Source organism: Macrobrachium nipponense, chromosome 2, assembly GCF_015104395.2.
Source record: "Macrobrachium nipponense isolate FS-2020 chromosome 2, ASM1510439v2, whole genome shotgun sequence".
Lineage (NCBI taxonomy): Eukaryota > Metazoa > Arthropoda > Malacostraca > Decapoda > Palaemonidae > Macrobrachium > Macrobrachium nipponense.
In genome coordinates this window covers 40,168,160-40,195,763 of record NC_087201.1, presented here as the reverse complement: position 1 = coordinate 40,195,763, position 27,604 = coordinate 40,168,160, and the positions used below count along the sequence as shown (strand labels likewise).

At 39.1% G+C, this 27,604-nt stretch overlaps 1 protein-coding gene across 4 annotated transcripts in view; it reads right to left on the bottom strand.

The window, feature by feature from the left end:
• LOC135220542 (intermembrane lipid transfer protein VPS13A-like) overlaps positions 1 to 27,604 on the bottom strand; it is a 311,374-nt gene that overhangs the window by 11,793 nt on the left and 271,977 nt on the right. For 3 of the 4 annotated variants that reach the window (XM_064257729.1, XM_064257732.1, XM_064257730.1), the window contains one exon: positions 7,675 to 7,689. The exons of the other annotated variant lie outside the window; for it this stretch is intronic. In XM_064257729.1, coding sequence (XP_064113799.1) covers positions 7,675 to 7,689 — 15 coding nt within the window. The remainder of the gene's footprint in view (positions 1 to 7,674; positions 7,690 to 27,604) is intronic. 4 annotated transcript variants of the gene reach the window in all.

Sequence of the window (27,604 nt, the reverse complement as noted above, 5' to 3'; positions counted from 1 at the left end):
GTGTCGCAGGTTGCAGGTATCCTATCACATTCATCCCTGCTGTGAGAGGTGGACTTCCTTATCCTTGCACGCTCTGGGCAAACTCCTATCCGCACTCCAAGTCCCCAGCACGTGTCGGCAACCCGATCACGTGATTCAAGTGCTATAAGCATAGAGTAATAACTTGTAAATATATACCCTTTAAATTTGATCCTTAGAGTTTCCCTTACATTTTCCCTTAAAACCTAATCTCGGCCCTAATCCGTAAGCAGACCACAGGGTGTTTCAAAATTAGAGCCTGCCCCCCCCCCTACAGCATAAACTAAAATTGATATGGACAAAAACTAAAGTAATTCAAAACTGGTATTTATTTAAGTTTCTCTCTGAGTATTTAATATTTTGTGTGGCCTCCATCTGCCTGTACCACAGCCACCATTCTTGAGTGGTATGATTTCAGCAAATTGCAAAAAAGTTGAGACTCAAACTCCATTTTCCTGAGCACTTCGGTCACCTCTCTTCGCAGGTCGTCGAGGCTTGGTATACCATCATAGTTCACTGTGCGCACTTCAACATGATCCTTTAAGATACTACCAATGTTTTCACACACATTAAGGTTAGGGGAGCTATCTGGAAATTCACTTGACGAAAAGAAATCGATACCACTGTTTCAAAGCAGCTCCTGTGTCTGAAGAGCCTTGAAACATGGTGCCTTATCATACAAAAATGTGACTTCTTCAACAGATAACACATTTTCAGGATGTTTGAGGAAAGCAAATAAATACTCCACCAGTAAACACAATTTCTCTGAGGTATTCGCATTCCATGACTGTCCATTTTCTTTGATGATCCACATTAACCATTTGGCTGTGAAACAGAAAAATTCCCAAACAGCTTGAAATTTCACAACTTGGCGGTAGTGCACATCATCGCTGATATCATCCAACTTTGCAGCCCAAGTGATATCATTTTTATGATTTGGCTTCCTGACTGTGTAAATGAAGAATTCATGTGATGCGGCAACATGGAGAAAGTCGGCTTAATCCCAATCTTTAAAAAATTAACCACAAAACCATGCACAGTCTTCTCTATGTTGCTGAGTGATGTTGGGCTTGCTGATAACATGAAATGGCTTGATAACAGATTTTTTCAACTCTCTTCTTTTCCCTTTTTGTTTCTAGATCAAGTGCCAATTTACGTAAAGACTTTCTTGGTCTACCCACTGCCTCAGCTATGATGTCTTTTGACTCCTGAGAAAGGACTTCAGGCCTTCCAAGATTCTCACTCTTTTTGCAATGACAGTCTTACGGATTTTTGTTTCAGTTTCTTTTACCAAAGGATTCATCTCTAAAATTTTAATGTATTTAGCTATCCAGGAACATGAAATGAAGGATGCACCAGCATCCCTGGCCTCTCTGAAGGTTATAGCCCAGATTCAGTCAATCCATCTGATTTCCTCAGAGTCGTTAACCATGGCTGTATCTAACTCCATCACTCAGTCTGGAAATACAAGAAATGCAAAATGAAAAATAGCTTAACGTACTGGAGATAGGTTATAACAGAAAATTTCATAACTTTCCATTTGTTCTGTGGAGAGGGGGGGGCCTCTTATTTCTCAAGGAGGTAAACAATCTATCAGTTTAGATCTGTCGAACTATAGTAGGAAGAAGCAGGGAAGAAATAGGCCAAAAAAGAAAAGAAGAGAAGAAGAAGAAAAAAAAAAACCCTGCCTCGATTTTTGATTAATCTATTTTTCCTTTTTTCTTTACAGAAGTGTTGCTTTAAAATAGCTAGATAACATCACATGAAAATATCTTTTCTTGTGTAAGTCTATGAATAAAGGAAAACTTTTACTTTAACATGAATGAATTAACAATTTAAGCAATAGCGTTTTACACAAAACAAACGGTTTGTTTTATTTCGAGGTTGTTGACCCCTTAACGTGCCTTTCTTCCATGGAGAACACGTTAGGATTGGTTGGTCAGTGATGAATCAGCAGACAACAACGGAAAGAATTTGTTTGTTCACGTAATCGTAGTTTCTCTCCACGTAGAAGGGTCAGGTAAATAACACAAGGGAACAAGGGAAAAATTGCGTAAGCAGTCGGGAGAAGAGTGTCTTATGGTTCACATACTGCTTTTCACATTTATGTGTGTTAGTATTTTATTTATTTATTTATTTATTTTTTATAAGGAGGCCGATAGGCATTCCCATATCATTATTCATATTACCCTAATTCGAGCCCAAGACTGACTGGTGGACCACTGAGCAAATCTATTTACATCAGCATTGAGGTATATGTATCCATATAAAGACCACGTAATTGAAATTATTATTTTTGTGTGTTTGTAACACTATTTTTCATATACATACATATCTTACTCGCATCATCGCATGCGCATATTTCCCACCATTCGGGGGGAAAGACGTGGTTATTACCGTGCATATTTCTACGTCTCGAGACGGGAAATTCCAGATTTTGTATATGCCTATGTTGTCACAGTTGGGGATTGCTTTTATTTTTATAGCCATTGTGACCAATACATTCACATTTGTGAATTCCATTACAGCCTGACTGACTCCTTGATATTTTACCACTCTGTGTGGCCAAGACTTTCCACCCACGTGGCAAACAAATGTGCAGCATTGTTATATGCACCGCCCATTACATTCTGTTGACTGCCTTTTAAGTTGACTGCTGTTGTATTTTGATAGTCTGTGCGGCCAATATTTCTTAAGCCCTTGTGACAAATAAATTTGCCGTATTTGTTTATGCGTGTCACATTACAGTTTGTTGACTACTTTTATTTTTTCAGTCTGTTGACTGCTTTTGTATTTTGATTTTTTCGGAAGAGTTACCGCGCGGACGTAAGGAAAATGTTATTTTTTTCATAAATTCACCATAAATCGAAATATTGTGCTAAAGACTTCCAATTTTTTACAAAATGAAGGTAAATGATTGAATATTACTAAAATATAGGAGTTTTAGCTTACAATTGCGTTTTTCGACCATTTCGGTAGAGGCAAAATTGACCGAAGGTTGAAAATTTGTCACTTTCAAAACTGATAAAAGCTACAACCATGGGTTGTTTTTAGTTGTATTGTGCATGGAATTGCGCACATTTCCATATATAAAACTTTATGTAACGGCTAATTTTAAAATGGTGCAAACATTACCACAATCGCATGTATGATTTTTTTCGGAAGAGTTACCGCGCGGACGTAAGGAAAAAGTTTTTTCATAAATTCACCATAAATCGAAATATTGTGCTAGAGACTTCCAATTTGTTGCAAAATTAAGGTAAATACTTGAATATTACTACAATATAAGCGTTTTAGCTTACAATTGCGTTTTTCGACCATTTCGGTAGAGTCAAAGTTGACCGAAGGTTGAAATTTTGGCACTTATCGTTATTTATATGGAAATATTTCAAAACAAATGAAAGTTACAATCATAAGTATTTTTTTGTTGTATTTTAAATGAAATTGCGCACATTTTCATATATAATACTTCATGTAACGGATAATTTAAAACGGTGCAAAAATTATGTCAATGTGACAAAATAATTTTTGAGATGTGTCACTGATAGTTTTTAGTGCGATAAGAAAGAAATTCGCGCTTGCGCGCCTGCGTAACGATTGTAAACAAAACAACGCCTTGATCCGTGAACTCCCAGCATCCCCCAAGGCGCGTGATTCAAAAGTTTTTGGCTGGTAGGCCTATAAGTATTTTTCCGCGAATTTAAAAAAAACTTTTTTGAGCCGACGTATGGTACGTCCATTCGGAAATCGGGGAGATTTTGACTCGACGTTTAATACGTCCATTCGGCGTTTAAGGGTTAATTATTAACACGAAACTACACACACACACACACACACACACACATATATATATATATATATATTATATATATATATATATATAGATATATATATATATATATATTATATATATATCTATATATATATATATATATATATATATATTGCTACGTTTATTGAACGCCTCGCCTTCCCATCAGTTTTTAATTAATTGTAGTTATAAAAGAAGCAGCCATGCCTTCTCCTAAAGCAACTGATTTTGGGAGAGAGCACGTCGTAGGAAGGAATTTCCGGTCTGACGGAAGCTTATGGTAAGATAGGCAAGTCACAAGAGTAGCTAGGCCTCGAGATGGATTTTAGGGACCTCTACAATAAGACCTATTTTCCTTCCCAATTTGCTGACTGGTTGTTTATCACTTTCAGGCAGTGCCCGAGGCGGTATATGGAAGCCCCGTGATTCTGAGAGAACCAGTATCTTTCTCAGTCGACTGCAGTCGTGACCTCGGACGGATGTCCAGCCAGCCAGCCTCCCACACTTAAGCCTAACGGCGCTACTGGCGTGCCAAGAGACCCAGACCTGAGACAAAGCCGACGCCACATTTTCTACAAAGGTCCACACTGAACATGGCATCCAGGTACGTCTAAAGTGTAAACTCCAAACCAGCACCTTTTACTACCATACGACTCTTGCTAATTTCATTTTCAAGTCTCACTTTTATCCCTCCTACATCAAAAGCCCTTTGTCCTCATCGGGCCACGTGCTTCCCCATGTGACTTGTTAAAGACTAAGTCTTCAGTGCATACCTCAGTGAACCATTAGAGTTCCTTTGCCCCAGTGTTAGAGAACTGAATAATCGTAACTTGTGCAAGAAGTCCATTTTCTTTTATCTTGTCTAATCTGGGATCCTTTTCCAGATTCCCTGAGTCATGTGTCAAGTCTGTCCGCCCGCAAGTGTTGCATTACCGCAAGATTTCGAAACCAGCTTTATTATGCGAATTTCATTTTGCGCCAGCTATCATTCACTTGAGAGATATTATTAGTCCATGTGGGGACCAGTTGCATTTACTTAACCTTGGCTGTTAAGCAGCCTCTTGTAAATAAATAGCTGTAAAGTAATTAGCTGAGTTTCTGGCAACCTTTCCTCTAGAGTAAATGTTCACTATAAATCCTTTTTTTACGGTAAGTTCAAGTAATTTATGGTTTTTTCCTTCAACTATTCCTGTTTACGTATTGGAGTCCTTTCAAGGCCGGGCTTCATACATAACAATATATATATATATATATATATATATATACATATATATATATATATATATATATATATATATATATATATATATATATATATATATATTCAAAACAATAAAAGAAAGATCCCAACTGGAAATCATGATTAATGGCTAGTCAGCAAGAGCTCACAAACACACCTTCATTTCATTGGAAGATGAGCGAAAGCAGTGAAGTGTTTACATTCGGGCAGGCAGGGCTACCCGCCTCCCGCCTACTAGACGGTAGTTACTGCCAAACCACCTTGTTCAAGAATTTAACAGCAGTATTCCAGCCTTCGCTGAAAGTAATATTATTATTATTCCTAAAGTAAAGGACTGAGGGTTTGTATATGGTGTAGGAACAAATAGGTATTTATAGGTAAATATATACTAGGTTAGGTATGAAAAAGTATGCTGAGAACATGAAGGGATATTTTTGTACCTAAAAGTGTGCTTTTGGCATCTTATTCTATCTTGGATGTGGAGGAATTCGGATCCAGAAATATCTTCTAGAAACTAAATTTACGAAAATAGGTGTGACATAAATCTATGAAAAGCAATGGATCTCTCAGCAAGGGTCAATAATGGCTTGGCTTTGATTAAACCACCCCTGTAACGTGGTAAGTTGGTAATGGGTATAAGAGACTTGGTGTATTTCTGGAAGTCGACTGGCTGGCTAGCAGACACGAAAGATAATGGTCTTCCTTCAAAAAAACTGTTGAAATATCTGAGAATCAACTGGATCCTCACTGTGCACCACCTACTCTAGTGGTCCAGGAATTAGTGTAAACATCTGTAGTCTTTGTTATAAAGGCAATTCATTGTAATGTCAATAAGAACTAGTAAAGACTCACAAGGGGAAGCAAGGTCATGATTTCTGGGACAAGTGTATCATAAAAAAAAAGTAAGTATTGTTATGATATGTGGTTCAAATAAGCTGATATTGCTAATGTATTTAGACTGAGGTGTCCTTCTAGACTGTTCCATTTTGGATTCAGCTGGAAACCTTATCTAGTGAAAGCACTCATTTGCTTCCCTGGAATGTGTCCATTCAAGGCTACTCTGAGGTTTTTAGGCAGTCACAGTGGGTAACTCACTAATTATTATATTTCCCATCTTGCAGCAAGCTTACACAGACCATTCCTGAAAATAGTTTCTTTCAGAAGCAATACTGGATACAGCTCTTCCTTTCCATATAATAGCACATAATTTTATCTCTACAAAAAACATTATGTTAAACATCAGAAATGTCTGTATTCATGTATTTAGAGCTAACAGAAACACTATTAGGTTTTCCTTTTTATTATAAAATTAACAAAACATTAACATTAATATGGGAAAGATCACTGTGGTGTTCACATGCTACTTTCAGCAAGTTTTCATTGTTGCTTAAACTAATAAACCCAACTTGAATACACAAGACACTGAAACATGCTTCAAAGAGGAAATGAAGTTAGGGTATATTACAACCTGAACATTTTTTGCTCTCAGAGTATTTTCAACATAATTGCCTTCCTAGTAGCCATAGTAGTAACTTTCATTACATCAGAGGTTGGCTAAGCAGTAGCGAATTGGCTTTTGTGTCACTGTGTCATTAACTGTACTCTAATGCCCCTTCCCTGAACTTTTGTGCAATTGGTGAGTTTTTGCATTCAGTTCTTTTCCCATAGGACATCTCCTCAGCTAATGAGCGTCTCAGTGCCCTACATTGCCCGGTTTGGTTACGTGCCTGTAGCTTTCCTGTTTGATGTTGCTAGTCTCTCAGGAGGCATTTTGCTCCACCACCCTCTGGTTTTAGTGACTGAGAAACTGTAACTGACGTGGTGGAGCTAACTGGCTCAATTGCCAAAGAGGAGCTTTGAATACCTGACTCTGGAGGATTTTTGCTCATTTTATCAATAAGCCTCCAACACTTGGAGGAATTCATAAATACAAAAGTTGAGAAGACAGACACAAAACATCTTCCTGTATAGTTTTGTGTCTCTATTTGAAAAGCCCGGCTTGAACCTCTCAAAGTAATGGTTTATTTGGTACGAACACAGTAAAATATGTATATGTTGATCAGTCAGCTAAGCTAATTAAGTTTTATCAGCAAGTCTGATTAGGTAAAAAGTAATATAGACGTCATAATTCTGATATATACTGCAACAAATCAGGTTATCTAGCACAAACAGACAGACACACACATTTATATATATATATATATATATATATATATATATATATATATATATATATTATATATATATATATATGGTGCAAACCAATAAATCTATTATATATAACTAGTTTAGGATGTAATTTTTGGGGGGTAAAAGTCTGGTTAGAATGGTTAATCTTTGAATGTGTCAAAAGTTCTCTGAATGAACTTCTACAGGAACTAGAAACATTAAAAGGATCACATACACATCAATAGACAAGGCATAATAATATGAGCCCTAAAAAACCGGGGAGCTTTCATGTCATGTTAATGAGGGGAAAATTATGCAATTACCGTATACTTTATTTTATAAGAATATGCGGTAATTAAGGGAACTCCAAACAGCTTAGGTAAAACACTTAAATTTCAAAATACATAAACCAGAAGTACTGAGTCATGCACTATACCTGGTAGCCTACTCCCTGCCATGCAGAAGAAGAAGAGAGAGAGAAAAAAAGGAATAAATGATTATGGTAAAAATCAACTGCTGCTACAGTTGTGATGCTTGGACGAGGGTTTGGAATAAAAAAAAAATATAAATATATATATATATAGGTCAAAATGAATTTTCTACTAATAATCACTGTTGATGATTATAAACGCAGAACTACAAAATACGTCTGTGGACTTGCTAACCACCAGTTTTGACTATTCCCGTGGCAGAATTATTACAGGATGCTGAAATAAAACTTTTTATGATACAGCACCATAACATCACTGACTGCTACTGCCATTGTTGATTAAAAATGACCTAAAATAGAAACAGACTCATGATATTATCAAAATAAAGGTTCAGAACAAAATTTACCCCTAAAATAATGCGCACATGTACAAAATACAGTACTATTCTATTTCGTAAAAGTTTAGAGACAAAATACAAGCGATCTACATTTTTCCAAAAGATGGCTTCAGTGTTCTACTTTTTATATACTGAAAACACCAGCAATACTGCACCATAAAACTCTTTGAAGAGAAGAAAAAGGCTGCATCTAAATCATGCATATACTACAACACAAAAAAATAAACACGAAAAACAATTGCATGGAAATTAAACCAGGATCTAAGTAAGGAAGGCAATAGCAAGAAGAAGTTTTTCTGATAAGCATGGATAATAAGGATAGACTGATAACAGATTAGTGTTTACAAAATGTAATGCACGACTTATTTCATATGAGACAGCATTTATGCGAGAGATCATAAATCTCCTCTAGTTCTACCCTCCTTAAGACTATAAGCAGAAACCAATAAATATCAGATAAACCATCTTACGGAAGACAGACAGTCTTCTCACACCAGGCTTCTGCACCATTTACAGAATCAAAATGAGGTGATAAGCATTTTTCAATGTCAGCAACAGTTACACATAAACAGATCACTTGTACCCAGGAACTAATAGCTACATAAGGTTTTGAAAAGCATGTTACATTCTATTAGCTCAATTGGCTGTACTATACACTCGATAGTGTACTAATGATTTCAATTCTCAAATGCAGACAAGAGCAGTTATATTAATGAAATGTTTATTTACATTCTGAAATTAAAGAAAGATATCCTTGACACGCTGTAACTGCCGTTCTATTTTTCTTAAAATACATGTTATACAGAAATGTTCGAATACATCAGTCTATGTATAATATTTACATACTTCTGATATCACTAATGCTCTGATACAAAGTTTAATCTTGAGACTCTAGCCCATATTCAAGGATTATTCGGTCGCTGGAGCTTAAATAGATAACATGCAGTATTATAAATCACTACAGGTTGCAATCATCATTATCATCATGTGTTTTCACATCAGTTTACAGAGTTAGATTTCTAATGAGTTATCTCAAGCTTCTTCCATCTGGCGCGTTTGCTACTGGACTCCTGTCTACCTCACGTCTTATCTCCATGTTCTTTTGGGGTTCCTTAATAGTTAGCAGTCAGCTGCTTTCATATATCCGCTTATTTCACATTTGATTTAAACCACCATAATTTCTGAGATCTGTTTTCTAGCCTATAAACACAATTTCACTCAGCTTCCTTTTCACTAGTTGTACACATTGATTTCCCCCCAATTTCTTTTCTATGGCATGTGGCGGTCCTTAAGCATCATCATCTCCCCATTGTTAGCTCTTGTACTCAACCATCAAGTCCCTTATTCCACTGGAAGTTTGCTATCCCGAGCATCTTTGAGTTTTCAAAGCACCATTTGCTCTCTAAAATGTATAACCAATTGTTTGTCTTGGCACTCTGTAAAATCCATTTTACACACACTTATACCGAGGTTTAGCAACCTTGTTACTGGTGAAATATTTTCCTCTCCTTTTCCTAATCCTGTTCCTCTCTCATATACTACCTAGTACACTGGCCAGTGCTTCTGAAGCATTTAAGTATGGTTAAATAACTAAAAATGACAAGAAAAAGTGACAAGAGAACTGGCAAAAATAACATTTAATTGACCATATTTCAGACTAAACTCAGCTAAAAGGGTCCCTTTGATGAGAAGGAAATTAAGGTCTGAGGTTATTCACAAAGAGGGTTGGAAGGTGGATGAAGATTATACACGGCAAAATCATCAAGAGACACAAACTCATTGATAAAGAGGAAGAAAAGAGAACAGAATCTTCAGGAACACCTATGAAGATAAGGAAGGGGGCAGAAGCTATGGTATAAATTACCACCGATAGAACACTATTAGTTAAAATGACGTAAATAAGTTTACAAAGTGAAGTAAAAAATCCTCAAGCAGGAAGTGTGGCTAAGAGAAACTTACATCAGACTCTTTCAAGTGCACTGGAGATGTTCAATGTAATGACAAAAGACTCTCCAGGGGGGTTGGTGGCCAAAAATCAGTGGAACACAAAATAATCTGATTCATCGATCTTACTATTTGGAAGGTGTACTGGTGGGTCAAAAGATGAGAGTTGCATATACGTATGGTGATAAAGATAGAGTTGAGTAGAGTTTTGAATATGTCAGTGGTAGCAATAGTAAGGCAAAATAAATGTAATAGGAAGGATTAAAGGAGTCATGCCTCTCATGGATTATCTAAACCATTGCATTGAGGTGAAAAATTTAGGAGACCCTCCCATGTGCTAGTTTACCTGCCAGCTCCTTGTAGAATTGTACTGACAAGGAAGAGAGACAGAAATTTAGTTGTGTATAAGTTGTCAACTTTATCAGTAAATGACAAGAGTTTCTCCTTGATGAATAGGAAGTCATATTGCAAATTAGTATGAGAAAACCTTTCAAAGTATGTGGTGGAATAATTCCTAAGATGTGCAAGAGGCATGAATAATATTTGAAAAAAAAGGAAAGTATGACACATTCTCTAGCTTATTTGATCAGATGTGGTAAAACATGCTATTGGAGGGGAGAGTTGCAATGCATATAACTCTTATATCTCAATAACAGAAGTTACAACCTATCTGCCATAAATTGACAATTTTTAAAAGTATATTGTATTTTCCCTAACTATACAAACCTGAGGTCCTTTACATTAGGAATTAATTTCGGTGAAGCTGGAAAATGGCTGCTAGACATTTGAACAAGGTAGTTAGGTAGTTTAACTACCATTCAGGTGGCGGGAGTCCCGCCCACCTGAATGCCACACTCCACTTTGCTTTTGGTGCAGATATCAGATTGAGGGGTGGCATGAGGTGGGCCTAATATGTAAAAGACCTAAGGTTTATATAGTAGTTGGGAAAAATGCGATTTACTTTTAAAATTTGTTATTTCTTCTTACACAATATACAAACCATCAGTCACTTACATTAGGAAGACTTATAATAGGAGGGAGGAATCTGAAATAAGTCTTAGAACTGATTGGAGCTTGCCCACCTCCATTTCTTCCTAGTCATAAGAGCATGGAAGAAAATCATGCCTCTGATGAATTGATCAGAGGATAAGAACTGCTTGATCAATCATCAGGCTTCTGGGGTTTTTTCAAATAAGGAAGACAATTGTAACCTCATAAGAAAAACAAGCTGGGCTGAATCTGAAAGTTTCTGACAGTTAAGAGGAAGGGGTGGTTGCTTCTTTGATCTAAAAGATAAATAGAAAGGTTGCTCTATTGTGACATTTACCTGCATTGGAGCCAGTTCCAGAATGTAATGGCTGAATCCACTCTCTGGCCAAAGGAAGAGAAGAAGGAGGAAGGGGGACGGAGAAGGAGAGAGACCAGTCACTCAACATACATTTTCATATCTGCAACCACACATCTAAGGCGAGATGCAACCTTGTCCTTGTAAAAGGAGCCAGGCAAGCTACACAACTTGTTGAGCAGCCACCACAGGTCCCAATGAAAAAGTATCCACGGACTTGTGGGCATTGATAGATTTTTCCGGAATGTGAGGGTTGGACCAATGCCCCTGACTTTGTGGGCTCTTGGCCAGGGAGTACTGGTGTCATCTACGCCAGCAGCAGAGTACACCCTTCTAATTGTCTCATGAAGTCGGAAAGAAATCATGTTCTTGGATGCTTCTTTCTTGGACAAGCCGGTGCTAATGAAGAGTCCTCGATACTCAGGCTGGAGGTGTTCAGTCCTCTTCAGGTAGCGCTGCAGCAATCTAGCAAGACAAAGTAGCATCTTGTCAGCATCCTTATCCTCTGGGGAGGGGATCGTGAAGGACTCTAATCTAGTGCCAGGGACTGCTGGGTTTTAAGTCTTTGCTTACAAGTCTGGGGATGAAATTGAGTGTAACAGATTCCCATCCCCTCGAGTGTTTCACATCAAAGGATAGTCCATGAAGTTTGCCTACTCTCTTTGCTGATGCCAGGGCAAGTGGAAAAATGGTCTTGAGAGTCAGATCCCTGTCTGATGACTCTCGTAAAGGCGCATACGGTGCACGAGTCAGACTCCCCAGAACGAGAGAAATGTCCCACACAGGGGGCTTCAGATCCATGGGTGGGCATGTCCTTTCGAAGCTTCTCATTAAAAGTGAAATCTCAAGAAGGGTGTATATATCCACCCCTTTCAGCCAAAGGACTAAACCGAGAGCAGTTCAATAGCCCTTCACTGATGAAATGGAGAGAAGCTCTCCTCAGCGAAGGAAAATGAGGAAATACTTGACCTGTTGAAGAGTAGCTCCAACCAGAGAGATACCACGTATATGACACCAACCATGGACGACGGCCCACTTTCCATGGTATACTGCTGTAGAGGACTGTCCAAAGTATCCAGACATCTCTGTTGCTGCAAGGCATGAAAAGCCTCTTGGTCACGAGAGATGGTGGATAACCTCCAGCCATGAAGACTGCATTGCCTGATGGTACCAATTCCATGGTGGTGCCATGGGGGAAACTTTCCCTGACTTGGAGAGCAGAGCTAGAAGTTTGGAATACCAAATGGCTGGGAACTACCAGAATCATCCTGAGATTTGAGGTGATCAGTGCTCTGCTGATCACCTTGTGAATCAGACAAAATGGAAGGAAGGCGTAGACATCAAGGTTGTCCCAAGTGTGCTGGAATGCATCCTCTGTAACTGTCCATGGGTCTGGCACAATGGAACAGAAGACATGAAGTTTTCTGTTGTGCCAGGTGGTGAACAGCTCTATGAATGGACACCCCTACAGGTCGAATGACCCCTCTGTGATGTCTGAGGGAAGGGACCACTCTGTCCCTATCACATAATTTTGGCGACTGAGCTTGTCTGCCACTACATTCCTCTTGCCTGGAATGTACCTAGCTGACACCTCCACTGAATGAGCCACTGTTCCCACTTGTGCACCTACACTGTCAACTGATGAAGCAGAGGAGAAATGAGGCCCCCTTGCTTGTTGACTTACTCCGAGAAGGAGTTGAGGATCTCGAGACTGGACCAATACTCCTTCATTCTCCAACAACCATACAACATTTCAATATCTATACCACAAAATATTATTGCACAAACAATCACTATCAACACCAAAATACAATAACACGACAAGTCAACACATCGCCTACAAAATCAAGGAACCACAACAACAACACTCCACAACTCACAACTCCAACAACTTATCTACAACACAACAGAACTCCCAAGCACAACAAACTCAACAACACAGGCACAACAAGCTTCAAACATACAGCACCAACAATAATTTAAACAACAACTCAAAAACAAAAATAACAGCACCAACAATAATTTAAACAACAACCTCAAAACACAAAATAACTGACCATCAATAATATTCAACACTGGCTCTGATCACACACTCCCTCACTTCTCCTGACTCTCGTAACAGATGCTCGCCACTAATATACAAGGCAATAACCACAACAGACACATGCTTACAACCGCCATCAAACCACTCCCATTTATTCCTCCACCAATTTTGCTCTCTCTCTCTCTCTCTCTCTCTCTCTCTCTCTCTCTCTCTCTCTCTCTCTCTCTCTCTCATGCAACCCTTGGAGATGTTGTCAAATTTAAACTACCATTTACACCTCCACAGCCTGGTGAACAAGGCGGTCATCATCCTCAACTCGCTGCTTGTCTACCGCAGCATCCACCAACTCTCTAGGGAAGACAGAGGAGGAACCCAGCATTGGTCTGTTCCTTAAGGTCAGAACTGATTTAGAACTTACAGACCTGCTAAGTCGAGTCAGGATGGCATCCCTTCTCTTTAGAACCAGTTTAGCTGACAGGTTTGCCATCTGGCAGGCCAGGTAGGAAATCACCCTATCTCTGGACTGGTACAGTCTCCCAAAGGCGATGTCCTTCCTGGGAACGATAGCCCCTGAAAAGGCAGCCACCCTAGATACTGTGAAGGACCACAGACCCAGCCAGTAGACTGCCTGGGGAGCTGCCATGGTGGTAGCCACCAGACTTGCTGCAAGAGGGTGATGGCCTCTGTATTAAGCTACTGCAATGAGAGATCCAGGCCAATATGAACTAGGTCTAGGTCAACCTGTTTATTTGGTAGTGATCTCTCCAAGGGCAGTTAGCATCGCTTCTGCAGAGGCAGAGGAGGTGGAAGCAGCTTGTCTCATTGATTTGATCGCAGTGAGCTCTCCAGCCCAAAAACAACCTTTTTCACTTGATCAAGTACTCCTTCAGCAAGTGAGGACCATGGCAATCCCGTCGAAGCCTTGGGTTCCTTCTTAGGCCCCAAAAGAATTCGAGACAGGACGGACAGTCCACAGACGAGACTGTGGTCCCTTCCCCTAGATCATTGTGCTGACAAATCCGTGCTATGATCTCAGAGAATGTCCTCTGTATATCCTGGGGCAAAGGACCCTTGAGTACTTCCAGGGTGTGGTCCTCCCGATCTACTCTCCCTACAGGAAGGAGAGCCTCATCAGACATCTGTGGTCCTTCCTGTACCACTCTAGCATACCACCTGTTTGAACTGAGCCAGGAACATAAGCTTGAGATGCAAGGCTTCGACGAAACCCCACACTGAAGTCCCTCCTGTCTGTCTCGCGTCTCCTGGTAAAGTCCAAGGAGGTTGGAGACAGGTGAGGAAGACTGGGCACTTTCACCTGTCCTTTCCCAAGAATGGCCAGGAGAGGCGAGCCATATGCAGTCACCAACCTACGGTGATGACTGCAATACAGGTCTAGCAGAATGCTTTTGCCTCGGTGAAGAGTTGTCCTGAGAAGGGCAGAGAGGTTCATGCAATCCTGGCTGGGTATTCGACTCGATGTGGTCTAGCTGACTCCCAGGCTTGAGCTGAGGATTTGACTCAGCAAGGCCACCTCTATTATGTAAATGCAATGGGGGGCTGGGAGGAGTCAAGTAAACGACTAGCTGGTGAGAACTTGTGCCCCCTCCTTGCGACATGCCCTAGACCTCTTTGAGGCCGAAGCCTCTGACGAAGGAGTCTGAACAGGGGACCTCCACTTTGGATCTCCAGGTGTTCAGTTATATACTGAGGCACCAAAACTGGGCAACTGGCTGAGTACTGGTGGAGGTACTGGCAGGGAGAGCCGATGCACCTGTGTGTCTGACTCTTTCTCTCGCCCTGTGCCCTCACTTGTATGAAGAGAGGACTCTTTGCCACCAGTTTGGGATGTTCTAGTCTCCTCAGAGGCTTGAGCATTCAGGGTGTGTTCAGACATGTATCGAAGTAGCACCCTCTGTTCCTGAAACACTAAGCCTAGTCAAGGCTTGCGGACTGGTTCCTCCACCTGATGGTGGGATCGGGTGGAGGAAGAGCCAACAAGCAATCCATCTGTCTCTCCTGTGAAGGGAGGCAGACCTTTGACGAGACTTCTTAGTGGGCAGAGAGGCAACCTTCTTCCTCGACCCAGAATTCTTAGGAGAAAGAGGGGAGGAGGCAGCAGACAACGACAATGACAAAGAGGAAGATAATGAAGATGATGACACCTTACAGAACGTCTTCTTCACTTTCTCCTTTGTTACCTTCTTCAGGATGGTGGTCAGGTCCTCCATCCAGGCAGGAGCAGCAGGCATGACAGATACAGCAGGACCAGGAACAGCTTCCCAGTGAACAGGAGCAGCGGCAACAGCAAGAACAGGGCATGTCTCCACTACTACAGGGTTAGCAGCAGTAGTGGAGACAACACCTGCAGCAGCGAAGACTGTGACCATAGGGGTTGACACCAGAAAGCCAGGAGGTGGAGGTAATATGACTCGAGGTGCCGGCAGATGGATGGCCATTGCCATCATTACTGAGGGCATGGTAGCCGTTTGATGGTGACAAACATCATAGTTGGGACCTTGGTGAAGGCTGAGGTGGCGACAGTGACTGATGTCGGTGTCTCTCCTACTTGAGTCACCACAGGCTTGGTGAGATGCTAAGAAACCAAATGGTTCCTAAACACGTAAAAAAATCTAATCCTTTGGGTAACCCCTAGGAGAGCTGTTAATTAGCTCAGTGGTCTGATTAAACTAAGGTATAATTTTTTTTGGCGAGATGAGCCAACAGGACTTGCAAAGAGGGTGTCCCCTCAAGAAATAACACAAGTGCCATGCTGCTGATAGGTCCGGCAGTTCCTCCTCCACCATACTTGAAGAAGGGAAAGTCGGGTTAGATGGTGGAGGCTCTTGTCAATCCGAGGAAGGCTCCACTCCCTTGGCGCAACCGGAGACCTCCAAACTGAGATCGCTCTGATCTCCGGCCTCTCTTCCATCCTCCTTGCTCAATGAACTGAACAAAGAGGACGAAGCAGAGGCTTTTCCTGAAGGAGAGGGAGCAAGAAGGGGAAGCTTGCTGGGAGAGAGAAATGAGGATGAAGAGTCGCCCACCAAGGGGTGTCTTAGCCTTCAGATGACGTCTTGCTGCCCTTCCTCTGATAATGTTTCCTCCCTGCAAACTTAAACCACTGCACAAGGGTCCAGAAATGGCACTCATTACATGTGAATTCTGGATTATGAACTTGCCCCCTGTATGATGTGCAAAGGGCATAATTGTTACCGTCCAAAGAAGACCTGAAGTTGTTACAACCCTTCTTGCCCACCCCAGGACATACAGGATCAAAAGAAGACACACTCAAATGTACCAACACACAAAACAACAAAGAAAGATCCTACAGGGAAAGCTTAGCTAGCAACAGTCGGAAAGAGAACGTAGCAAACGTGTGTCCTCACCGTACAATGGCCAATAGCAAAGTTGAGTGCACACGTTCAGGTGGGTGGGACTCCCGCCATCCGAACGGTAGTTGAACTATCTAACTACCTTGTTCAAAAGTCAAAATGCCGTTTTCCAGCTTCGCCGAAAGTAATTCCTAATGTAAAGGACTGATGGTTTGTATATAGTATAGGAACAAGTGAGGTTTTCAGCTACTAAAACAAAAACCTCGCTTTGAAAAACAAATGATAAAAGTTCATAAGTCAGTCTGCCTGGAGCTCTAAGAACAGCAAACTTGATGTTTGTAAAATGAATCAATGGGGAATAGATAAGGAAACGATAGTGAAAGTAAGGAGTGGTGGTGGAAACTACCATAGGCAGAAGACGAAGCATATAGGCGGTAATTAATGGTGAAAATTCATGCACAGAAACACTTATTCAAAAATGCTTTGAGGGGGATGCAACGTCACAAGAGCTTTCATGACAAAGGACATGGTCTTAGTGAGTTCTCAACCAAAAAAGAAAAAAAAAAACCAGCTCCCTACTCTTCTTCGTATATGGAATATATTTCTCTACCCTCTGTGATTCTAATGTTCTGGAAGATTAGACAGTATGTAGCATAATTTTTTTTTACCAAACAATTATTTTATTCCCACAAACTCTTTAATTAACACCAGCCCATTTTGTTGTCATAATATTGCCCATATGCTTCAGTCCCTCTAAAAACAGTGAGAGAAAATTGCAGCCAGCGGGAAGCACTGCACAAGTTAAAATGCATGCTACCTGATCCATGAGCTGTAAAAAGCAGGATGACCGGGAGGTGGGAACGTGCGCTATTTTTTGTGGATTTATATAAAATAATAAATTTTTTGTTTAAAAAATGAATGTGTTTTACAAAAACCAATTGCTTAAAATTTATCTATATCAAAATTTAACTTAGGAGGATCAGGCTGCTGAGACCTGTACTTCACAATGACCACATTTTACTACATACCCACCACGAAATGCTCTGGGTTGAGAGCCCCATACTAACATGGAATACTGTTATGAGCAGCTACTATAAAAGCACTTATCCATTAAATGTGAAACAGAGGCTAAAACCCTGGAGAAGCTGTGCCATACAAAGTGTCACATTGGATTAATGGATAAATGAAAGGTTGGAAAAGATAATGCTGTTGAAGTTTTGGAGTTGGCTATCTTACTCACAGTAAGGACCTCCTATCTTTCTGCTACCACCTGACCAAAGTGAGTCTTGCAATGTGTGTCACATCTCTGAAATAATAATGCTCCAGCATCCAGATTATTTTTAAAAGGAAGATAAGTCAAAATAAGTCTTATTTTGTGGACAATCATGCTATATTACGCCACACTGCCATCAGTCAAAATCCCATGTGACTAAATTAATTTTCATAGAGGAGAGAGAGAGAGAGAGAGACTGATGAGAAGCCGGAGAGAAGAGAGAGAGAGAGAGAGAGAGAGAGAGAGAGAGAGAAGGGAATTCCCCTTTACTTATATCTTGAGATGTCATTTAATTACGATAAGCTTGGAATACTTTCGCATTTCATTTAGACGGTGAAATGCTCTGACAGGGGAAGGGATTACATCCTTTCTAGGCTGAGAAAGAGTGAGCTAATAACTTCCGGGGTTACATGCACCTCTAAATTTTGGAGGGAGAGGAGGAAACTCTTTGCCCATCACCAGAGACTTCAAAACTTTTCTGATCCTCTTCTGAAGAGATATCCTACCAAGAAGTGGAAGAAGAATGATCAACGAAAAGTCCTTTGCGGTTTAAGTATCTGCTATATCCTCAAGACGCCTGTCTCTGGTCAGGGCATGATAAAAAATATCCCGAGCATAAAAATTTGCAATGAAGAGTTGGCACTAAAGAGATAAATGAAATGGGCCGGCTTCTGCCCCACTGAACGTAGGAGTTAGGAGTTGCACTTTCTTCAGTTAAATTTCCTGTGGTCATGAACAAATGTTATTCTCACTAACTTTATAAGAAATCCTGAGCTCAACTTACTAAAGGCGCGTGCTAAAATCTAAGGTAAAAAATCACGTTGTTCCACCAACGAGAATTAAAATAATTGCACTGTTTTATTAGAAATAATTGTTCTGTACTGTTTAACATGCATATTGTTTATTTTTTACATTTATATTCAAATAAATAAATCATAAATATCCTATCCGAAAATCCTTGTATCTTTAACTCAACGTGAAACACTTTTTCAGACCTTTTTAACCTTTTCCATAAGGCTTTCCTATCCCCCAACAAGATCAACAACAACCTTATGGAAAATCGCGTTAACTTAAAGATACAGGAATTTTAGGATAGGATATTTATGATTTATCTATTAGAATGAGATTGTAAAAAATAAATAATCTGCATGTAAAACAGTACAGAACAACTGTTTCCAATAAAATATAGTGTAATTATTTTAATTCTCGTTGGTGAAACAACGCGCTATTTGACCGTAGAGTTTAGTAAGCTGGAGGTCGGATCACGCCTTGTTAGGCTGAAAACTAACGCTGCCTATCCTGACGAGCATTTTGATGTTATTTTCTACTGATTCATAAGAACAGCATGTCTAGGGCTCTTCCTTTCCCTACACCTTTTTGCGAGGCAGTCGCACACTAACAGATTTCTGGCAAATCACCAGGCGATGAGGTTTGCAGCTTGGTTGCCTGGCCTCTTAGAAGTCTTGGGACTTACCAACTTTAACTTTTACATTATTGAAAGGACCAGCAGTGAATCTACGGTAAGCAAGTGTAATGGTCTCCATCACTCAGAGATGCCCGAATACGCTTGCCTTCTTGGAAGACTGTTGAACCTTTTGGCGCCTGACTGCTGCTGCCTTAGCTTTCTCCATTTTTCATCACTAAATTGCTGAACTCCTTCTTTATCGTTTGCGTTTTCACGATAGAGTATGCGCCTTAAGGACGACATAATGTCTTTATGTTTTTTGGGAAATTATATAAAGAAAATATACAACGACCTACAAATTTTCTTACATTTCACTATCACATTCTTGGTGAATGACTTACATCTTACCATTGATGTTATGAGATTGGATATTGGTTCTATGCATTTATACTCGGCTCGTTAATATCCTTTTCTCCAAGTGCGTCTTAAAATCGGTAAAAAAAAATTAGTAATTTTCATTACCAGTGCACTTTACAATTATTTAATTTTTTGTCTAAATATTGTATATTATTTGGCAAAGAGAGTACTTTGAAATAGTCAGGGAAGTATTACTTACTTATGAAATAATTTCTTGCTAAAACTTAAACCATCTTTATGAAAGAGTGGCATATGTAATTTTGGAATAAGGCTATATCTTACAAAAGTGTACCAAAATACCACTTTTACAGTTTTTCTGCCAATGTAGCTCAAATATAAGGTTATTTCCACACTGAAAAATTAACTCCAAAACCTCTCCGATGATTCCGTTGTCAGCATTATGGACACCTGGGGTGCTTGCTGCAGAGAGAGAGAGAGAGAGAGAGAGGAGAGAGAGAGAGAGAGAGAGAGAATGCGCGATTTTTAGCAAAACCCAAGGCCTAAAAAATCGCAAAACCCTAGACCTAGAATGTATGGAAAAGTTGAAGACAGGTGAACTGACTGTACCCGAGTCTCAAATGTTCTGAGACACTCATGCACACTTTAAAGAAAGGGTATAATAAAGACTGACTTTAGGAATTGAAATAAGGCTGCTGCAAACAGCAAATTTCTCAGCCATTGCCCTCATTTGTTCCTAAACGCTCCCTTCATCCCACAAAACGCTCCTTTCATCCCACGCCCTCATCTGCCACTGAGAAATCAGCGACGAAAATCAGAGATTTCATTGGTTTTTGTCAACAACAGACCACCGAACCCTTCCTAAATGACCTAATTACTTTTTAGCAATTCCACTCTAGGTGACTCTTCCTCAGTTGTTATTCATTATGAATGACAATTCCTCTTTTTCTGTGGCTTTTGTCTTCAGTCTCCCCGTCAGACTGACCAAATTTTCAACAATCGCTGTCTCTTCCACTTCAACCCGTTGAATTATTTAAGCATTTTTTCTACAATGTAGGGATTTGCACACAAAAAGACAATTATTCCTCCTTTAAGGAGCAAACAAAGAGCAAACAAATATACTGATATCTTACATCTCTACTACCAACGTTCTAAATAATAATAATAATAATAATAATAATAATAATAATAATAATAATAATAATAATAATAATAATAATAATAATCTATGATTACATGATTTTTGCACTTTCTTCATACAATATTTTTTTTCCATTTCCCTTACTTCCCAGGACTTACTGCAGTAATTTCTTTTCTCATGCAAAAGAGTAATTTGTTTGTTTTTGTTTGTTTGTATGGTGTTTTTACGTTGCATGGAACCAGTGGTTATTCAGCAACGGGACCAACGGCTTTACGTGACTTCCGAACCACGTCGAGAGTGAACTTCTATCACCAATGGAATGGCCGAGAATCGAACCCGCGATCACCGAGGTGGGACGCAAACACCATACCAACCACGCCACTGAGACGCTACAAGAGAGTACAATACCTTTGGGATTAGGGGGTTTTAATATAGGTACTTGTCAACCTTTTCAATTTCTTAATGACCACAGGTTTCCCCTGCACAAATTATCTTCAATTACTGGCTGCTCTTAGAACTGCTAAGGGATTCAGAGCAGATGAAACACGGGGTTTCGGCAACACTTATTTTTTTTTTTATCAAAGTATCAGATAAAGGTGAAAGCTGGAAAGCGTATATTTCATAAGCCTGCCTCATTTTTGCAAGCAGTTCAATAGTTCTGGTAATTATCAGAGTAAAAGTGAGTTTCCTACGCCAGAGCCTTCAAAACCGCAGGTAAGGGTTTTGAACATAATAGTGATGTTAACCTATGACATCATGGGGCTCCACCCACAGTGAGGAGAAGTTTGCCTACTTGCTGATGACATATTCACTAACTGATATTAGTAGTACCCATCCAAGCAAAAGTCCCCTCTGCCTCTTTCTCCCAGGGGTAGCTACCATTATAAGTAGTTGTGTAATTGTAATTTTTAAGAGAGGGTTGAAAGCATAGATATAGACGGGAGAGATTGGACAGCGTTTAGTAGCCAAACCAGTCTGTGACGTGCACTGCCTAGTGCCTGGCACCATTGCTAGGCGACTGTTCTTACATAAACAATGGCGCAAACCTATACAATCTTATGGGAAACCCTGTGCTCTTTCAAACGTGTTTTCTTGGATGTCCGTCTAGACTGTTGAATGATTTATGCACCATTTACTATATACAGTATGTACTGTATGTAGAAATAAAAATATTTAATTTTGCTGGCATATTTCTTCTACGGTTAAGCCATAAAGTTTTGTAGATATGGCAACTACATTATGGTTATTTTCTCAGCAGTCCTTAATGAAAGGTAAATTATCTTTGCAGCATTTACCAATGATAATGTGTGCTACATGTAGAAATAAAAATTTTAATTTTGTCTGCTGTAGTTTGTATACACCTTGAGCAATATAGTTGACCAATTTGCCGACGTTATGTGCATTTCTTTCCACCATAAATTTACAGGACTCGAGGTATTACTTCGACGGACGCTGGCTCTTGTGTAATGTCTATCCTGGATTAGGTACAGGACGTGTTAAAGTACTTTTCCGGGAGGCCGACCATTCGGTATTTTACCCTAACATAACATTTCATTAACACTTAAAACTGCAGCAGGCCTGGATCTAGGCCTCATGATACTAGCTATGTACCTACATTGTTGCAGTACAAGTAGTAGGAAAAATTGTCAGGCAAAACTATGGTTGCATGGACTGGTGGTAACCCTACAAGCCAGTGACTTTTCAGGTAGATTTCAGCACACTGAAACACTGTTATTCTATACGTTTCGTCATTTGGAATAATATTTTACGAGCTGCAGGCATGTACTACCGCGGATAAACAATCACCCCTGCTTTAATAACAAGCTTATTACAACATTCATTACAAATTTTATAATATATAAAAACAGGAGTGTAGTTGGCTGCGATGCTAACACACGTTTACTTGAGGTTATTTCAAAAGTCATAAAGATTCTCATGAATGGAAAAAGGTCTCTTACTTGTGAATTGTGATACCCTGTTCTTTTGTGAACTTGTTCCTGTAACTGACACAGTATTGGGTGCCAGAAGTGGCTGTGTTGCCGCTGGTCTCCGCAGTTGATACCGATTGACAACAATCGCATAACAATGGCTCCTTACGTGCACGCGATAGTCGCTTGTTTGTCCAATCTCTCCCCTCATAGCTATGGTTGAAAGTAAGATGGAAGAGAGTATGAAAGCAGGTACAGTAAGAGGAATGAAAGAAGTTGCAGCAGGGGCTCAAAGAACGCTGCAAAGGACCTTAAGTAATGCCTGCAGATCACTGCATGAGGTGCACTGACAGCACTACCTCACCTACAGGGTCTCTCAGCCAAGAGCCGGTTATGTTGTAGAGTGGTAAAATTTTCACCTCTGCTCCTTTTGAATTTTTGCCATCCGAGGTTTGGCTTGGTTGATTTTCAGTCAAAATGAGCTGTGATGATTCAGAAGTAAGAGTCACATGAAATTGTAACTTTTTGAGGGGATTGTCAAGAGAGTCATGTATTTGTTAAACTTGAATAGTTTATTTTCATAATAAAAATAAAAAAACCCAACTTGATCTTGATGGACCTTCGTTTAAATGTGTTGATTTTGCTCTTATGACCAGGCTATAATACAGTCCTGCACCATCTTGGGACAGAACCATCCCAATTGGAGGGAAAATTTCCAATATCTGGTCCTTCGAAACGCTGATAGCCTGTATCAGCAAGCATCAGGAATGTCGAACATCACTCTTGCATCCTACTGGACTTGGCTTGTGAGTAACGCACCTGATGTAGTTGGGAGACATGTGCTGCAGCGGTGTTTCAAAAGATGTACTAGTATCTGCGGCCCACCCTTCGTCCTACAGGGCTTTGCATGTGCTGCGGACGATGTGCGAAACCCACTTGGTCATGATACAGACTTGTATGCACTTGAGAGTGCATCAATTGGAGACATGCTTCATCGGTGCTTCAAAATTTGGTTAATCTCATTGTGCAATTGTTGCTAAATGTGCTGTCACGCTAGAGTTAGAGTAGAAAGCTGCTACGTGCCTTGTTTCAGTGTTTAAAAGAGTTCTACCACTCCCCTCAGGATTGTATTTAATGCCTCCTCAAAGTCAAAGGAAGAAAGGTCTTTGAATGATTGCTGTGTTCAAACCACAATTTATTAGAGTTATTTTATGTTTTACTGTTAAAATTTAGAGTAAAATTCGTATACCTTGGTTTCTGACTTATTTAAAGCTTTCCACCGTGTTCTCCTTGATCTAAAGGATACCAAGTATGCTCGATTACTGTCATACATGGCGCCATTTACATAATAATTATAGGGTTTTGGTATTTGGGATCACCACAGGTTTGTCTCCTGTAATAGGTCTTTCTGACACCTTTCGGGAGCCGGGAGGGAAAAATTGGTCAACTCGTTGTAGTTGACATTTCATGTCATTATTGATGCCTTGATCAAGGCATATGGGGAAACTGCTTTCAGTTTATGTATTTATTAAACTTGAATAATTGTTTTATAATAAAAATTACATATCAACCATGATCTTGCTGGATCTTTGTTTGGATGCTTGTTGATTTCGCCCTTACGGCCACGCTATAATAGTCCTACACCATCTTGGGACAGAACCATCCCAGTTGAAGTGAAAATTTCTGACAATTCTCAATAATTTTATTATTATTATTATTATTATTATTATTATTATTATTATTATTATTATTAATTATTATTATTATTTGGAGGTGTTCATCGCAACTTCCACAAAAGTTGTCGGGACCAAGTCCAAGAGTGACCAAGAGAGACAATCTGTCCAATTGGGTGGAGTCGCCTCGCACCTTGGGTAACTATGTAAGCAAAGGAAATTGACTCGTCGGCATCTCTTGCCCGCTTAGGCCACGCCCCCTTTAAACCAGGGCTGTGCATTAATGGCAGGCTTGTTGTAACTGTGATTGAAATTTATTTGAAATTAAATTATTTACACATTTTTAAGGTAATTATAATCGTACTCCTTTATTTCTATTCAATATTCATTTTAGTTGTAGGAACTGTAATTGACATAAAGCATAATGTAATTACTCCCAGCCTGACTGACGGAAATTCGTCTGCTAAACGGATGAAGAGGTCATACTACTGATATGGCGTTACCTGCAGAAATATTTCTAAGTAAGCAATGAAAATTTACTAATTTCCTTGTTTTTCTGATTTATGTGGCACAAGACCACATAATTTTGCCATGTTAAAATGTCAACATAGTTAAAAAGACCTCCTTCCCACTATGACTACTGAAAGATGACGAGCATGGTATAAATGGGGAAGAGCTTAGTGACGTCATTCATAGCTAGCCAATCAAGACAAAGAAGTAGTTTTTGAGTACGGCTTGGTTTTTTATTGTTTTTTTATTTTTTAACCATTGCCATTATCAGTATCAGGAGTGCCGCATAAGAAGCTACTATTTTTATTATAGCCAAACTTAAAAAACAGACAGGTAAAAATCATAGCTCTCAATGGGGATGACGCTCCCTCTCTCTCTAGATACCTTGCCGAGGTACCTGCTCATCATGGTAATTCACATGCCAATGCAAGAAATAGGTAGACTAAGCTCTGCCTACACAAGGAATTTGAGGGGGGGGGGGATGTTAAATATATCTTAGTTTAACCAGGTCTGCTAGGGCTAGATTTTTATTGACTTGAATGGGAACCAGTTGCTTACTTGGCAACGGGGCCTACAACTTATTGTGAGCTCCGAACCACGTTATATCGAGAATTGAATTTCTAATTCCCAGAGATAAATTCCTCTGGGGGGAAGTGAGCAGACCTGTTGCTGTTGGGAGGAAGTTGTTAGTTTAGAATTCTTCAATAATCTTGATATTCTTGTTGTTTCTCCTTTATAAATAATTCAGCGTATGTAATTCATCCAAATAATGAACCAGTCTATGACTCTTTTGTTAGATCTGCATCTATTCAGGTTTTGACTCTAAACTACTATTTCCTGGAGCAGGAGATGAGTGTTGGCATGTAACTAATACCCGTCATAGAAATAATGACCTATTCACGCCATAGTAAATCTTGCCATGGGTCTCTTCTTATTTGTATACAGAGTAACAAGCCGTAGCACAAATGCAGTTTTGCAACCAAGGAGACAATTCTATATCCTTTTGATCATTATTGAAATTTTTGAATCCTACACTGTGTTAGTGACTTACTGCGACTGCCTACCTGGTAAGTGGGCGGAGCCTCATGACGTCATATTTTATGTCACGAATGGTTTTTGCATCCTTATCTGTGATTTTCTTGGTTCAGTCATCGGCGACTTCATTTTACTCTACAAATATCAAAACTATCGAACTTAGGTACTAAATAATACTTGCAAAAATTAGGTAGGTTTATAAAATATACATTAGCCAGCTTTCACCTTTATCCCATTCTTAGATGAAAAGGTGTTATATGTATGTGTGTATGTATATATATATATGTATATATATATATATATATATATATATATATATATATATATAATCAAGAAAAAAAATTAAAAAATAAATTCTTTCTCTGAAAAACCTCCCAATTATAAATAACTTAATGTATGGTCATGGACTCGCCCAGATACTTCAAAATGAAAAAATAAATAACTCAGTAGCACTGCCCATATGTAAGTGGACCCCTATTCTCCAAAATGTTAGTTTTATATATATATATATATATATATATATATATATATATATATATAATATATAGTATATTATATATATACACAGTATATATGTAGGTAGAATTTAATGAACACTAACATTTTGGGGAATAGGGATCTACTTACATATGGGCAGTACTACTGACTGAGTTATTTATTTTTTTTCATTTTGAAGCATCTGGGCGAGTCCAGGACCATTCATTGAGGTTTTTCAGAGAAAGAATTGATTTTTTTTCTTGATTCTATAAACACCCTTTTATCTGATGTTTATAGATACAAGGTTATCAATATGATGAATATAAAAGGGGGAGACTTATTTATGTAAACTGGTGCAGTAATATTGTACATGAATATATGTTTATGCATTTATGTGCATAAAATTTTAGTACTATGATAATGTGCAAAAAATGCTTGTAAAAGATTGTGCATGAATAGGCATTAATGAATGAATGTACAGAACACTTTCATGCATGACTATGCATTATTAAAGACGCAAAATCTTTTAATTCATTAATGTGAGATTGACATAATGGCTATAAAAAGAATAATATAAACAACGAAAACACTGAAGAATTTAAAAGACACTTTGAGTCAGAATTCAGTATTACAGGAGCAAAAGACATAACTAAAGGGGAATGTTAAAAATTCATAGGCAAAAATATGACATGACCTGTTTTATGCAAATCAGAAACCAAATAAGAATAGATCCAATTACATGGAATTGACGCTGCATAAATTACGCCATTAAAAGTAAGTCATCTTTCTGCTCCTGTTGTAGTTTATTGCCAGTAATAAAACTTTTAATCTATCTGAATTATTAAAAGATAATTCAAATATACAAGTATCTATCTAAAGTCAACCAGACCCCTATATCTAAAGTCATAGTTAACTTGGAGGTGGTACATAATATTTACTCTAGAGAGAAGGAAATATAGAGGAAAAAGAGATTTACAAGTCGGGGAACTGAGATACTGGATCCTACATTAGTTGTAAAAAATGTTTTACATGATATTATGAAAGAATGATACAATT